Source organism: Opisthocomus hoazin, chromosome 9, assembly GCF_030867145.1.
Source record: "Opisthocomus hoazin isolate bOpiHoa1 chromosome 9, bOpiHoa1.hap1, whole genome shotgun sequence".
NCBI classification, from domain to species: Eukaryota; Metazoa; Chordata; class Aves; order Opisthocomiformes; family Opisthocomidae; genus Opisthocomus; species Opisthocomus hoazin.
In genome coordinates this window covers 585,995-602,319 of record NC_134422.1, presented here as the reverse complement: position 1 = coordinate 602,319, position 16,325 = coordinate 585,995, and the positions used below count along the sequence as shown (strand labels likewise).

Genomic DNA, 16,325 nt, shown 5'->3' with positions numbered 1-16,325 from the left:
TGTAGAAAAGACTGAAGTGTCCACAGGTAGCATACACTGACACTTCAGTCTGCTTTTCCACGCAACAGAAAGGTTCGCAATCTGCATTTGTTGACAGCTCTAGAATAATTCACAAAAGGTAGCCAATAACACCCAGAATTCAACAGCAACCTAACTTCTCCGGCAAAGACGCCAGCCCGCCAACGCGCAGGCGGCACTCCCAGCGCCAGTGGCACAGAAAGCATCCCCAAGCCATACCTTATCTTGCAGCCCACTGACTTCCCAGCTGACTTCAAACACTTGCTGCGTGGGGATGTATTACAGTACAGCAGCACAAGCTCATAGAGAAAAGCTCCCCACCACTCGTACAGATACAGCTTTAGGGCTAGGAATACCACAATAATAACCCTGATTTGGAGACTCATTGTTAGGCTAAAATTAATAAAGTTGTGGAAGAAGACAGCTTTCCCTCTACAAGCTTACATGAGATAGGTACACATTATTCATACCTTCCACCTATTTTCCTTTCTCCTGTTATAAACTGTGTGAAATATCTGACAAACTATTTCTAGGACCCAGCTGTTTGCTATCTAATCCAGCCATCATGAAAAGAAATGGAGGTGGCTTGGAAATGGGGGAGAGAAAAGATCTAGCTCCCATAAAAACTTTATTTGCAGTGACTGACAGCTACTGAGCAAATGTTGGAGACAACATAAAAAGTGAAATTACATTAGCAAAAGCAGAATAGCAATGAAAGTGTTTCTTTATAGGTGATTGCTTAAATTTCCCATGACAGACAGCGAATATAGATGTCTGAGCTGAGGTTTTTTTCATACGCCAAGTCTAAAGCAGAAATAGTGCCCCAGAAAGTGAAATGAGGCTAAGAAATCCTTCAAAGAGGGAACGGTTGCAGTAATCTCTTGTCACCTTCAAGCTGCAGGTCTGGAACAGCAAACAGTTCTCCAGAGACCCTGAGCTTTGACATAGAGGTGGCATTGGAAAGACGTGCTATTTCTGCAACATTTACTGCCACAGAAAAACATCTTGTAACTGATCCTCAGAAATTATTTAAAACTCCTCCCGTTTCTCTAAAGGGAGCTTTTCTATGAAATCAGTTCATTTATTAATTTTAGAATCCGTGTCATAATTTTATATTCTCAGGTATAGGCTTCCTGAAGAATAACTTTACTGAAGAAATTAATAATTCTTTGCTATGATTTAAATCTCTTTCAGTGCAACTGCTGCTACTGATGCTGAACTAAACGAGTACAAAAATATTGTTTTTCTTACGATAACACCTAGCATTCTTGTCTTTCCATCCCAAATATTTTATTTATTTGATTATCAGAAGAACCACCATAACACCCAGCTAGCCTTTACTCAGAGGGAGTACCAGCCATCCTATAAGCGTATTTACTAGTTTATGGGTTGGATTTTGACCTACCTCTTGTTATTTCTGAAACAAATCAGTAATCCTCCTCTGTGAGTCCTGGTGCACCTCGGTATGGTGCCAATTGAACATGTTATTTTAGTGACAGTAATGAGACAGTTCTAAGAGCCGAGATTTCTTTTTGTAACAGTCTACCTTAGATATTTCTGACCCTACATGTTTGTGAGCAAATAGAGGTCTTTTGACTACGAGAAGAGTGAGGCAGAGTAAGATACATCTTGGCCAGGAAACATTCCACCGTGAACTTGAGAGCAGGGGAACCCACAGATCCTGTGGTCCAAAACCCAGCCTGGCGATCTCCTCTGCTCCAGCACACCAGGGCAGATGCACCAGCTGCTGCATCAGTTTCTGCCTCCTGCATCTCACACATCTCTCAGGGTTCCCTCCGACTCGTACACTCCTCAAATGGCCAGGTAACAACAAATCTCTGTACTACTTGGGAATTCTCAAGATGGAGAATTTAATGTTTGTGAAGGATACTCTGGGAAGCAACCAGCCATAGCCAGAGCTACAAGTAGTTTACTGTTAGCAGGGACAAACTGACTGCCAATGCCTTGGTTTGTCAGCTGTGCCAAAATTTGTCAGCTGTGCTGAGATTTCATCAGCTGTTCATAGACAAATAGCTGGGGGAAAAAAAAAAACGGCAGCATGATCCAGCCCAGTGTATTCGCAACCATTAAATGCATGGAGAATTTAAAAATATCCTGCCTGATTGAATTCAGGATGTCACCTCACTTAAACTTCTGTAAAATTCCAGAAAGAAAGATTGCATCTAAAATGAGTTGAAAAGTGCCAACACATCTTACGTTAATATTTAAGCTACTATCAGGTCTCTTCAGTGCAAGATATTGACAAGCCTCTACAAGGCTGAATGCACAACCCATATTTTAAACGTAGTGCTTGCTTTTCTTGTATTTATTACTCTGCTAGAAAATAGTACAACCTTTGTTTCAGAACTGAAACATGCAATTGTCTTCTATTCAACAACCCTGTGGCAGCTGCGTCCTTTGAAACAGACTTACCCAGCATTAATCCCTGGCTTTACGCATTCTGAAGAAAACAAACAACTTTGAAGGGAAACTACCCTCTCCATCCCATAATCCCCACATATCCCTTGCAATAGCAATGTATACTTCATGCACTGCTGTCGTCTCGAATCTGCAGACAGACTGCAACAATACCGCCAAGTGAGACGTTAACCTCCCTGACTATTAACGGTGTCACGGCCGATTGCTGGACCAGAAACATCCTGGTAATAGGTCTGAAAAGAGGAACTAAATTTACTTGACTGAGTCCCCATATCCCATTCATTTGAACGGATGCTGCAGAGTATACAGTGCTGAATATGCAATACTCCATTCATCCTTCAGTTATTTAAATAATTTACACATCCTTGGAAATTGTGGCAAAAATATAATAGTGCTTAGAGAATCATCAGCTATAAAAAAACCACATCAGTTCCAAGTCCACAATTTGTGGGTAACTCGGGACTTGGGTATCGCCCAAACACAAAAATTTGTGTTTTAGATTATAAGATATCATAATTCTATATTTCAGTTTCTAAAAGCAATAAACACGGCAATGTGCCTTCTAGTGGGACTGAAAAGCACAAAAAGAATATAGCATACCAGAATATTATCTTGTTCTGATTTTTCTTCTTTGGAAATTCTATGCATATTTTTCAAATTTTCTGTTCCAGACAGTTAAACAATGAGATGTGTAATTCCAGAAGACTAGTATAACTTAAGGTTTCTTTACCATACCTTCAAGCATGTGATGAGAGAGAGGAAGAACGACAGAGACCTAATCCTCAGATGAAGTGACTAAGTTATCATGTTATACAATCAAACTGTTCTACTGAGCAACTTCTCAAATTACAAAAATGAGAAAAAAAATGTATTGCAGGAGAATGTTACGTATCTTCAGGTATAGAGCAATGACAATAACTGCAAAGGCTTCATTAAGGCAGTATTAATCAGTAGAGTACAGTGAATACATACCAACGTCAAAAATCCATCACTCAATTTTTGACAGCATTATGTGTTAGTTGGATCAAAGTTAGCTTGCTGAATTACAGAATGCTTAAATCACAAGGCTGTATCTTTGCAAACTCGTCAAATATTTTCATGCAAGTTAGTCAATATAAGAAGTGACAGAGAGTGTTGTGTCTTTTATAAAACCCAGATCTTGGAAGTAAGCAATTCTACAAGAACAAAGTCTTGCTTTTTTAACTGAAAACACATTTGTAACATTGTTGTGGATAAAAATCATAGAAACATAAATGCGCAACACATTAAAGGTCTGCAGACCAGAAGGCAAATGAAAAAAGACCAAGATCTAGCTTTGAATAAAATGCCTAAGATAATTGCTGTGGTTCATTTATGATTTCACACATTCCCAGCTAACAATACAGGCATACACTGATCCAAACTGGGTACTACTCAACCTACCCGTACATACCACCAGCAGATTGCTGCCACTACCACCTGCACTTTTTCCAGGTACTTTTTCCGTTTCTTTGCTCCCATCCAGATATCATAACTTAATTCCTTCAAAGTACCATTGCATATGTTCGCATATGTACAACTGAATTTCTTTCCTCTACAAATATGGTATTTTATCTTTAAGTCTTGATGTTACTTAATTATCAGTGCAAAATTGGCTAGCTCAAGACCGAAATTCAAACCTGGCATATGATCAATGAAAATACCAAGGTAGATTTTTCAGCCATTTTCATAGTTTGCTGTTTATATCGATGTTTGTCTATTATTCAGTAGCACACACACTGTGTGGATCAAGAGATTTAAATCGATGTATTTTCACCAAAATTGTGTTGATCATAAACTTTAACACAAATTTAACTAAACCCACTTTGTCATAGATTTTCTCATAGAAGTTATCAACACTTCTTCCATAAGAGCAACTGTAACAACATATCAGCAAAGGAACTGCTGTAAATTTGCCACTTGCTGCTTAATAAATGCTATAAATATGGGGAAGATCAGAACAATTTTAATAAGCATCTTGTTATAATAGCTAGGACATTACAGTAATATTATATGTTTTCAGGTAACAGAAGAACCACCTACATAGTACAATTCATACAAAAGAGCAGTAGATTCTACTGGATCCAACATCTTAAACGTGTTTCAGCACCCCCAAACACTTCAGCAGCAGTGGCAGAAGATTCAGGTGCTGCACTGTAGATGTACATAGAAAAAGAGGGAAGATTTAGAAGCAGCATGTGATTCTCTTACCAAAGAAACTTAGAGACTTTCCTGTTCTCCCCAGTTTCTTCTGCCCAGGCTTCAAAAAAAATTCCACTGACCTTCCTAGTCCCAGTCTTCTTAAAACCTGATGCCATTGTAAGCCAGAGGAATATCAGTAGACAGCAAAAAGAAGTCAAGGCTGGTCCAATATCTGCAACTCAGTATCTCCTGCCTCAGCAGAAAAGCTAAGCTTTGTACTATCAATATATAGGTATGTTATATTTCTAGATCATTATGAATATTTATGTTCTTTCTCTTAACTTTTTTTGCTTACAGAAGGAGCTCTTCTCCTTTCACTTATTCTAGAGCTACATACATTCTTTTACATTTCTTTATGATGAAAATTACTGCAGGGATCCAAAATTTGTGAAAAGATTGGACATATTTATCTGGTTTATAGATAAATACATTCCAAATCTCTCAGAAAGACTGTACTTATCTGGCATAAATTTCATAGAGTAATTACCATACAGAAAGCATCATTTCTATTCCTACAAAAGCACGTGAAGAGGACATTCAATGCACAGCAGATTGTTGGTTCTTTAATCCACAAAACATTTCACTTATTATTTCAGATGAGCGCTTTTGAAAGGACTGCCTCAATTCCCTCAGCTGTGCAAACAGTTACGGACTACTTAACCCCAGAGAGCTGGGCAGTGCGTCAACTATTCTCTGCTCTGCATAAAATAGAACCGGAACAGAACTGTGAGATCTATAGATCACAAAATACATTACAGTTATTTATTTTATACTCCACAAAAGAAATCCAGAAACAGATGTCTTTACCTACATAAGATTTCTAACTGTTGATCAATCTCTTGAAGCTTAGACCAGTACCCACTTGCAAGCTTTCGGTATTCATTGATAACTAAGGTCTTCAAATCAGGGTAGGGGCATTTCAAAGACAGTAGTGCTGAAGGAACTTCAAGGAAAAGTCCTTTTTTCTCTTCAAAAGAATGCGCTAATGCCTGTGATGAAAAAAAATGCTACTCAGCAGACTACTCTGCATTATATTTTCTCTCTTCAAAAGTTGCTAATTAAACTTCCAAGTAAAAACTTACTTTTGTTTTATAGTCTTCAAGCTCTCTTTCCAAAGCCAGACTTTCAAGGACAAGGAATTCCAAGATTGCCTTCTGTTGCTTCTTCACAAATTTGATCTATTTCATCAAATATGTTACTGTTACTACTTTATCTTGTTATAATATGAAAGCACTTATTTAGAAACAAAGAGCCTGATTTCCAGTTCTACACTGCTATGCTTTTACAGATTTTAGTGAAGATGATTTACACCACAGCAAGCACAGAGGATACTCTGAATGTGATTTATAGTCTCAAAGTATTACATAAAAATAAATGAAAATGCTAAAAATATGGTGATGATAAATTGTAAAAATAAAGTTAAAATACCAACCTGCTGTAACATCTCAACTGGATTGATCTTGGGTCTCACATAAGATTCTTCTGAGAGGTAACATTGCATTTCAGACAGCCTGAATTTCAAATTCTCTTGTAGTTGCCAGACAGGAACTACAGTATTTGTTTGGTATGTATCCCGCTCCTTTGATAAGTTATGCTCTATATCCAGATGAAAGAAAGCTTTCTCAAACACACAAAATATTACACAGCACTATGCTTTCTAAATCTAAACCTGTCAAGACAGGGATTTAAAAACTCAAACAAATAGTAAGGATAATTTTGACTACAAGAAATGAATAAAAAATTCTTACCCAAGTCCCTCATTTCCAAAAAAAAGTTGTACTTATGGCTTTCTTCATCAAGAAAAGTCTTTATTTCTGCTTCTGCTTTTTGCCTGAAAGGTATGAATGAGTTTCACAGAAGCTTTAGTTTCTTATTCATTAAGTATTCAAGAACAATAAGCCTCAAATACTGTAATAATTAAGTAAAAAGGGGGCTTTTTTGCCTGGGAAGCTATGAAGTGCAGGACTTGGACATGAAGGTGGTAGGGAAGCCAGCCTCCTCTGAGCAAAAAATGCTTTCATTGCCCTGCTGCATACACAATCCACAAGCTACTAGACAGGTACAATATTAGCATTCCCTTCCAAGTGTGAACTCCTAACTCACATCCAGAGGCAGACTCTGAAGGAAATAAAAAGTATCTGAAAACTTCTGATACTCTTACAGAGACAGGCTCTTCAGATGTTGGTAGGTCAGCTACACAGCTATGAGGTCGTCATGGCGAGGTGCACACAGCACAACAGCCACTCTGTTCTCCCCTCCCCTTGCGTGTGCTCTTCACGTCTACAGAGCCCTTTCAATGCCGACCAAACTCTCATGTCCCGCATAAGAAACTATCTTCAGTTCAGGTATTTTTATCTTATCCTCTGAATGTCCCTTGAATCAAGTATGCACACCAAAATCTCAGTCTACTGAATTATTTCTTTAACAATGGCTAACTAATATTCCTCAGCTCTTACCTATTTTCACTCAGTCTTTTATGCTCTTGCCACCACACTTGCCGATGCTGTTTCAGCAGCATTTGCTCTTTGTTAATTTTTGAAACTTGCTCTGTTTTTTTAATCTGCAGGAAAAATTAAAGCTTCTAAGTATTTTGAATCTCTTCAATAGCTTTATCAAACGCCTTCACATGGAACTTATAACTACAGAATGGTCAACCTAAAAGCTTTTTAAAAAACTGTGTTTTTCTAAAGAACAATAGGTTCAAATGTAACCAGTTTGCACGAAAAAATTACTCCATTTCAAATCACAATTAAATAAGAGGAGAAAGTGAAAAAAACACAGTCCATTTTCTTCTTTCCCTTCTCCTTTTCTTTCCCATGCCTATTTCCCAGGAGGTGAAGGGGGAAGACAAGCAGGAAAAAGAAAAATACACTTTCTTACAGGTGGGAAAATGAGAGAGTGGCTTTCAAGAAGAAGAATTTTGAGAACCGATTACTTAAGAAAGAATGTTTTTTCTAAATCTATCCAATTAAAGAGGCTCTGAAACTGCCTGAGGTCTTCACAAAAACGTTGCTTCAGACTTCAAACAAAAGAGAAATACTTTTGAGATAGATGGAGTTATTGCTTAATCTAGAGGAAAAGCTGTCAGGGAATGGCTGACGAAGTGGTAGCCAGATGACTCTGGTCAACCCACAACGAAGAAAGAAGGATCAGAAGCAGCCTGCAGCTGCCAGAAGCCCCTGAGACAAGTCGTTTGCTCTTCTCCTCCCGCCATGGTGACTGTCTTCTGGCCTCTTGGTGGACACTCAGGACAAAGCAGCATGTCAATTCAGAATTGGCTCCTTTCCTGCTCCCTCTCTTTTTGCCACCTTGCCACTGCCTTCCTCCATAACGCCTGACCTCATCCCTGCCCCAGCCAACTTCTTCCAGTTGCAAAGCCTCTTCGGATTCCAGAGCCTCCCCCAATTCACACACTCCCTCCCCCCATTTTTTTTTCCCTCTCCAGACCTTCCTTCATGCAGATGCATTATTCTACTGGAGAACGGTAACAAGACAAGAAAAAAAAAATTTGGAAGCTCTTGTCTTTGTAACAGGGAGAAATTAATAATGATCATCTCACTACACACCTCCTTCACGAAAGAAATGACCTTCTGAGTCAAAAATGCTGGTTTCCCACTTGGCTCAGGTGGAAGTAATCTGCTTAAAACGCTTAGTCAGCTTTCCTGCCTGGTGAAAGCTGGACAAACCCACACATGACCCGCTCTGTATTCACACGAACACGGAGAGCAAATCCCTACCAGTGTGTTCTCCGGCCCCTCCACCGCTGGGCAAGGGATGCCAGCAGAACATTTCTGTGCAGCACTCATGCACAGGCAAGCAAGAATCCCACCACTTCTCGAATCACAGCCTCTCATTCACCCACCACCAAAGCTAAAATCTTACTTTAAAACAAAACACCTAATATTTTCACACTAGAAGCATTCACACCTCTCAAATGAATCTGAGTTTACTATCTCTAGTTGAATACATCTGGTTTCTAGATGGCCACACAAGGAAGAACCACAACTAGAACGTGGTTTATCCATTGTGCTTTTGCAGCAAACCTCCTTTAGTGGTATTGTTTGGGTAAGAAGTTGCAATAGGTGCTATGGAGAGATTCTGTGACTGAACGCAAAGCAAGGTGTTTATAGGAAGCTGCATATGTGACGGTACTATAGGAGAGCCTGAAAACATCTATTTTACGCTTTCAATCAGTATGTTACAATGTTTTTGAATCAAAGATAATGCCTCCTATTTTTATTGCTTATACTTTTTCATGTTAAAAAAAGTTACCTATAGCTTCCTCTTGATTACCATTAGGTGTTTAAAACCCAACTTCAGAATACTGTATTTAAAGTAATTTGCAAATACATACATCTTTGAATCAATTCTAAAAGTAAAGTGAAACAAAAGCTGAAGTAGATCTGTACATAAAGTTTAATATGCTCTTGAAATTATTTTACAGCGACAGCAATGACATTTATGTATAACTGCTGCAATATTAGCTTTTTTCTGTACATGCTGTATTTTTCTTTCTTAGATGGTCAACAACTGATTTACCATTTGCTTCTCTGGTTCTGCCTCAATGGAGGAGTAACCCAGCACTTCAAGATTTGGATAGCCTGAATCGGCAACAGAAAAAGTAGTAGGTGGGAGCACATTTTGCTCTCTGTGGAGCTTTCAGCATATATATTTTATTACCAACTCAGTTGGAAAACACTTGAAAAGGTGAAATACCAAAAGACATCTGATTTCTGATCATCATCTGATGGAAAATTAGTTTAAAGCTTGAATGAATTCAGTAGAATCTTGTACTGCCGATCCACGAAGAAATAGGTGCTAGTGCTTTTGATATATTACACTTACATGCATTAAAGGAAGCAATACTATAAAGAAACTATGTGGTTTTTTTCTCATTCACTGTCACCCTTTTTTATTCAAGATACAAACAGGGGAGCTGCATGAACAACCCCCTTTTTGTTGCAAGGCCTTCAGAATAGTACTGTGAACTAATAAATTATGCTTCTTGGCACTGTATGTATTCCATTTACTAAGATTTAAGAAACGGCATCAGAACAAAAAAGTATATGGTTATGTTGCTAACCAATGTATTTCATTTAACAACTTCTGTTCAAAGAACTTCTAAATACGTTTTAGACATGAATTTAAAGGATTTTTTCTTATTTTAGAACTTTACCATAATCCCACATTTCTTCAGCAAATTTCTCTTTGAACTGTGCAATCCCATCTGCATGAAGACTCTGAATTATATTTTATACATGCCAAAGACATCAGATGATCAGGTCCCTTAGTCATCTACACAAGAAAACTTTAGTCACTGCATTTTGCATAGTTTCTATACTCTTCAGCATAGTCTTGCACTCAAAAGGCCATCCACAAAATTGCAAGTGTTCAGAGGAATGTCCAAGGATTGGAGAGACAATAAATTGCTATGTCAGCACAGGTTAAGCATACAAAATTGTGTTATCCTTACGCTGGATTTCCAGTTTTCTGAAAAACCATTCAAATAACATCACTACTAGAGGGCTCTATTTCAAATAGGTAATTTTTCTTCCTCTTCTATTTTGTTTCTCACTCTAGAGGAACCATTTCAGCAGAATGTGTATCACTGTCAATTTCTTCAGAAATCACTTCTTTCTGTGAAATTTTATTTTTTCTAGTCATGTAACACTCAACAGTGAAAAGAGTTATACACTGAAAGCAATTCCACTCTCACAAGTGATAACTCTGCAGTGTTTCTGGATCAACGTTTTACACTATTTCCACACAACTCCAAAAGGAGAGCATACAGAGCCAGCAATGCATACTCCAGAGGTGGGAGACTTCTTGGACACCCGCATTTCTGGCAGTTTGACATGCAATCTCCTTCAAAGAAAGCACAATTTTTAAAGGGAAGCTCTCAAAAATACAAACTCAAGGAATGTTACTGTACATCCACAGCTAAAACCAAAACTTGTTTATTCCTAACCACCTTCACCCTCCAGCCCTGCCCCAGCCAGTGGCAACAGACAAGTAGTTCTGCACAATCCAGTGTAAAAACATCCATGTCTCGTCTGTGTCATTAAAAACAAGGAGTGCAACACCTCAAATTCTGTTGTGGCTTTGAAAAAAAAAAAAAAAAACCCACCCCAAAAATCCACCTACATTCCTAAGTAGGTTTCAAAGAATTTGTCTTCAAGACAAACACATTGAGATTAAAATGTTATTTTCTGCCCACTGTAAAATCAGGAACGAACTACTTAGCATACAGCTGGAGGAGAGCTAAGCTGAGCCACAGTCTTCTCAGATTTGGGTTTGCTGTTTTAGGAGCTTGCTCACAAAAGTGTTCCAAGTTTTCCCTGTAGGTTTGTAGGTAATGTTGGGAGCAATCAGAACCACTCCCCCAGAATGGCACGAAATATTAAAAAAAAAAATTAAAAAAATTCATCAGCAGTGACCCAAAGAAGAGACACCTTGATCAGCAGGCTAGAATCCTCTGTGTTTAAAGTAAAACCTTCCTTGACATTGTGGAAAAAGTACACTTTCTTTCCTGCAAGTGTAAAACCAATAAAGCTTTGCAAGAATAGAATGTCATTGTTAGAAAGTCTTTTTTTTTTTTAAAGCCATGATATACATTATTGATTTTAGTATTAGGTTAAAATAAAGATGGGAAAATTTTTGAAGGACAGGAATAAGAAAGAGAATACGATGACGCTCCAAAGACCTGGATAGGTTTTTGGCAGAAGAAAAAAACGAAAGCCAGCCTGCATCCTTGCATTTGCGTGCCTAAAGATAGTCTAAAGCTAAGCAAATTGGAATAGATTCATACATGAGTGGTTTATCTGCAGTTAGTTCTAGTATCAAGTTGTCAAATTTCATTTACCTGTTACACAGACTTGTATTAACACCAGTAAGTATCATCAATACCATTACTCAAATTACTTCAAAAATTTTAACTCCTTTCAGTTTTCTACGAGGTTTTTTCCTTTATTATTCAGGGGGTGAGGTGTGTACGTACTATAGTGATGAAGGTCATATGCAGTATTCTACAATTAGCTGTGTCAGAGCTATGTATCTTTCCAGTTCACTCTTTACATTTTCTCTAATATTTGGTCCTTCTTCTACAAAGGTGAAACTCTGGCATAATGTCTGGCATATGCCAAACATAAAGGATGAAATGAGGCGGTCTGGAGAGCTACAAGTGTTCACCCTGTCCTCCCCCATATTTAGAGACTGGTCCCCACTTTCCATTTTCTTTCTTGGGTTTACAAATTCTTCTCTTCACCTTGTACTCTAATTAACTTGCACATTATTGAAGAATTCGGGTGTATCATTGCCAAAAACGCTTCCAAAACTGTATCTCCTTTCCGAATATACTAAATTGCTTTGCTATTTTCAACTCGTACAGTACCATCCACTGTTACACAGGTTTATTAAATGTCTCTAAGGTCAGACTTACAGAAAATACAAGTATGTGAAATTGCATTAGTGGACAGAGAAAATATAGTACTTAGTCTTCTTTCCAGCTTGACTTCTGTTTCTTCTTTAGTTCTGCTATTGACCCCGCTTTGTCCACACATTATAAATCATCATTCTTAATAAAAGTAGAGGTAAAACTTTTGTTAAACTTTACTAGTATTAAACAGACTACCTTCTTATTTACCATTTGCACCATACTGCAGCTATTTATATCTGTCTAACTGTCAAGCTCTACATTTACATTTTATGGCTACAAAAACCTTTTAATTTTCCTTTCAAGATCTACTTCAACTTGACTTTGGAAATCCTCACTTCATATCTTTTTGTTTAGTTTTCTTTATTCTGGATCAACCTCCCCTTCCCATTTATTCCTGTAAGTTCTTCACTACTCCCAGTATTTTGAGTAGTTTATGTAGTGAGTCTGAATTAATTTCCTCAAAGCACTCGAATACAAACTTTTTCTGCCTTTTTGGGAAGCAGAATTTTACATCTCTGATTCAAAGAAATTCCACACCGACATCCATGTGTCCAAGTCACAACAGCACTAACTGTGATAACTCTCATCTTTTGCCCTCTTTTGCTGAACACTGTCACAGCAATTTGTTATCCCTATTCATTCTCAGATTCTTTGGGGCAGTGAAAAGAAATATGATAACTGAATTTTTAAATCATTCATGTTACATATAATATAAAAATAATACCTTTAATTGAGTTTTTGCAGATGCCATTTTTTCTACCGCAGCAAGTTCATATAGATGTTTGTAGTCAACAGGTTTATACTTCTGGCTGCAAAGACCATTTCTCACAGGAACAACCAGATTTTCTAGTTATCACATAAAACACATACAGTCATTTCAAATTCTTGATATATTTTAAACTTGAGTCACAAAATGAAAGCATTATAGATAGCAATTAGAAACAGTATATTGTAAATATTAAAAGTTTCCACAATAAAGAGATTGTTAGCTGGTGAGTAAGAATTTGAAACAAACATAAGCTAGCAGAAGTTATATAAGAAACATTACCCATTTGTCTGTTTACAAAGAGTTTATTTTAAGTTTCTTTTATATGTGAACTTAAAGAATAATTCACTTTAAACTTGGTTTACTGGAATATTAGTAAGGTCTAATACAAAAATACATAAGTATATGCATTCTAGAGGACATGCAGAGATATATTATTCTCTATATACCTTACACAAGAAATGTTCAGTAGTTTGATCCACTAATTTCTTCCATTTTATCCCTTCTATAAGCTTAGTATAAATAATCTCCTTTCTCACAGTGTTTAGGCCTTTAGGTAGCTTTGTTCATCTGCAGGCTTTTATCATCAATCCAAATTTAAAGTTCTCAACCCTAAGCTAGCAAGATTTCACGTCAAGATTTTTTTTCCTTCTGTCTGAGACTTCTTACAATAGTGTCGAGCAGAGATTCTGGAACACCATTCCATGTTCAAAGAAGCAAAAGTTCAGTTACCAAACCCTCTGCAAAGCTACTCATTCAGTTCCTCCTCCTAAGTCTATTACTCCTTCATCACTGCTCCCAAAGGCTTACAGCCACTTCTGGTCTGCCAGCAGTCCTTCCGGGCAGCGACATCAGTGCCCACACACATGAGCAGCAGGGCATGGCAGCAGCTTCAGGGCTGTGCCACAACATTTCTAATTCAGGCTCCCTGCAAGCAAAGGCCTGGGAGCACCTGGGAGGGAAGTCAGCAGATGTATCCTGTCACAGTCAGTAGAAAAGAACCAGCAACTGTTGCTAGTGCTACTAGTGACATTAACTACTGCTAGAAGTCATTAAGCACAACTCGTTGGTATAGCGCCTGTGAATCTCATGATCTTTGAAAAGCCTGATAGTGTGATGTTCCAGCATCAGAGATCCTCAGTTAATCTCAGGATTGCATACTGTGATGCAGGCAAGTGTCAGAACAAAGGTGGGACACTGTCATCTTCCTGAGGGGATAACGATCTAAATCTCTCCCTGCAGCACCCATTGCAGAGTCCTCTGTGAGCACCTAGCATCAGTGGTTTTGGACATGGTCTCCATGCACCCTACATGCATGTCAACGCACACACTGACAAAGTCCTCACACTACAGTCAGCTTGTAGCTTTGCCACTCCTCCTTTGGATCAAGAACTGGAAGTTACTCCTAAACCATTTCATTAGCGTGGATCTCTCACAGTGCTTGTTCTGAATTGTGGTATAGCTATCCAGGGCCAGGACCCCTGTCTGGGTATGGCACTCACAACTGCAATATGCTGACCAATTTTCTTTGGCCTGTCAGCATTGTCATCTCCTTTAAGTACTCAATGAAATTACAGTTTGCTGTCCCTGTTTGACAGCTCGCTCTCACCACTGGCTTCCGAAACCCTGCTTTCTCTATGCCAGCTTTATTCCTCAGCACAGTGTAGTAAGGATAAGAGACATGATCAAAGAAAAAATTCATGTAATCTTTTTTGCACCCTTTCTCACAGTAGAAAATTAGAGAAGAGGGTTGACAACAAAAAGCATGGAAAAACAGGACGAAAAACGTAAAAGTGTATACTGATGTATAGGAAGCAACAACGAATACAGTGCAGAAAACTAGGAAGGGCGAATGAACCATCCCACTGAACGAACAGATGGAGGACACAAGGAACGCTGCAACACAACAGGGAGAAGCACTGTTTTTCTTTGGTCAGGTTGTCTTCATCTGTTCTAACCACAGAAAAATGTATCAGAGCAGTGAATAAGCAGAGGGAATCCATTTACTTAAAAAGGTTAAATTTGGTGGTACCTAGATTAAAAAAAAAGCTGTTACTATGTTGGGTTTCTGAACAAAAAGAGCTTGAAGCAACGTTTGGAAACCTTAGCCTTGTCTCTGAAAGTCCCAAGTTCAATTTAGCAACATTCTACACTCTAAGTTTTATATAACACAAATATACATAGCTACATACAGAACTAATGTAAGAGAAAGTAGGTACCCGAGGTACTTCCTCAGGTAACTCATCTCCACCAACTTAATGTCCCTCGCACCTAAGTAAAGAATGAGGAGTGAAAGACAGGTTCAACTTCCAAACCGTTAACCCCAAATAATTTAATTTGATCTTTGCTTTCGATATGCTTTTTCCTTTAGCCTGTATATCTGAACCTTATGAATCCTTGCTATTAATCTTTATCTGTTTCTTCTTCTATTGAGGACTTTGAGGAATTTTCTGAAGTCTATCCACGTGATATTAACTCCAAAATCAGGGTCTTGGCATATAGGATGCAACCTTTGTATTTAATAGGTAATGTATTAGATGTGTCTTGTATTTTACAAAGAAAATAAATTTTGTATATTTTATATGCATGTATAAACTCACAAATATATACACATTTATATACACATTAATAAAAATATAAAATATTAAACTTTTAGATTTAAAAATGCTTTTGCACAATTTGGGTGGAACTGGGTGATCTGTAAGGTCCCTTCCAACCCAAACTAGCCTGTGATTCTATTATCAGAATGCTATAGCGGCTTCCATATGCAGCTATTAATTGCAGAGCATTTCATAAGAACTTTTATTCTAGATTGTGATAAAACAATTAGATTTGAACACAATCACACACATACCTACATCACTAATCCTATGAGTTGTAAAGAATGTTCCATGGTTCGGTTCACTCATTTTTATTTTTTTGTATCTGTTGAGAAACAAACAGGTATTTTGAGAATGCCAACATTGTGGAAGCAAGCTAAAAACACATTCAAAAAAACACACGTTGTTTCCTGAGGAGAGGGGACACACCTCATTAAAAAAGTAATTAGACAAAAATTCCACATGTTCACCTTTCATTTTAAGCAGTATTTCATGTGCCTCATATCACTGAGCAGCTAAGAAAAAGAAAACAAAATATTATTTCTTAATGAATCTGTAAAGCTGTCACATAGATCACCTATTCTTGGCTTTGTGCTTTTTCATAATACAACAATCCTATTGACCCAAATGTAAGGCAAGTTTTTGAGGTGTTCCTTGCTTTAGAAATTAAGCCTGAGGAGATCTCTCCTTGTATTTAGAGACTGTGGTTTATGCACAGACCCCAATACACCCCCTTTAAGAGTCTCTGTTAACACCTGTCCACCCAAGTCAGCTCTCTCAGCAACAGTGGCTTAGTTCCTGTTGAGCAACAACAACAGGCACCATGTACCAAGTATTCACATCATCT

At 37.9% G+C, this 16,325-nt stretch overlaps 1 protein-coding gene across 1 annotated transcript in view; it reads right to left on the bottom strand.

The window, feature by feature from the left end:
- CCDC148 (coiled-coil domain containing 148) overlaps nucleotides 1–15,798 on the bottom strand; it is a 53,166-nt gene extending 37,368 nt beyond the window's left edge. The window contains exons 1-7 of the mRNA XM_009932187.2: nucleotides 15,733–15,798; nucleotides 12,837–12,958; nucleotides 7,134–7,237; nucleotides 6,426–6,508; nucleotides 6,110–6,273; nucleotides 5,760–5,855; nucleotides 5,485–5,666 (exon numbers count right to left, since the gene is read on the bottom strand). Of these exons, the coding sequence (XP_009930489.2) occupies nucleotides 5,485–5,666; nucleotides 5,760–5,855; nucleotides 6,110–6,273; nucleotides 6,426–6,508; nucleotides 7,134–7,237; nucleotides 12,837–12,958; nucleotides 15,733–15,787 (806 nt within the window). The 5' untranslated portion in view covers nucleotides 15,788–15,798. The remainder of the gene's footprint in view (nucleotides 1–5,484; nucleotides 5,667–5,759; nucleotides 5,856–6,109; nucleotides 6,274–6,425; nucleotides 6,509–7,133; nucleotides 7,238–12,836; nucleotides 12,959–15,732) is intronic.
- Nucleotides 15,799–16,325: the final 527 nt, after the last annotated feature.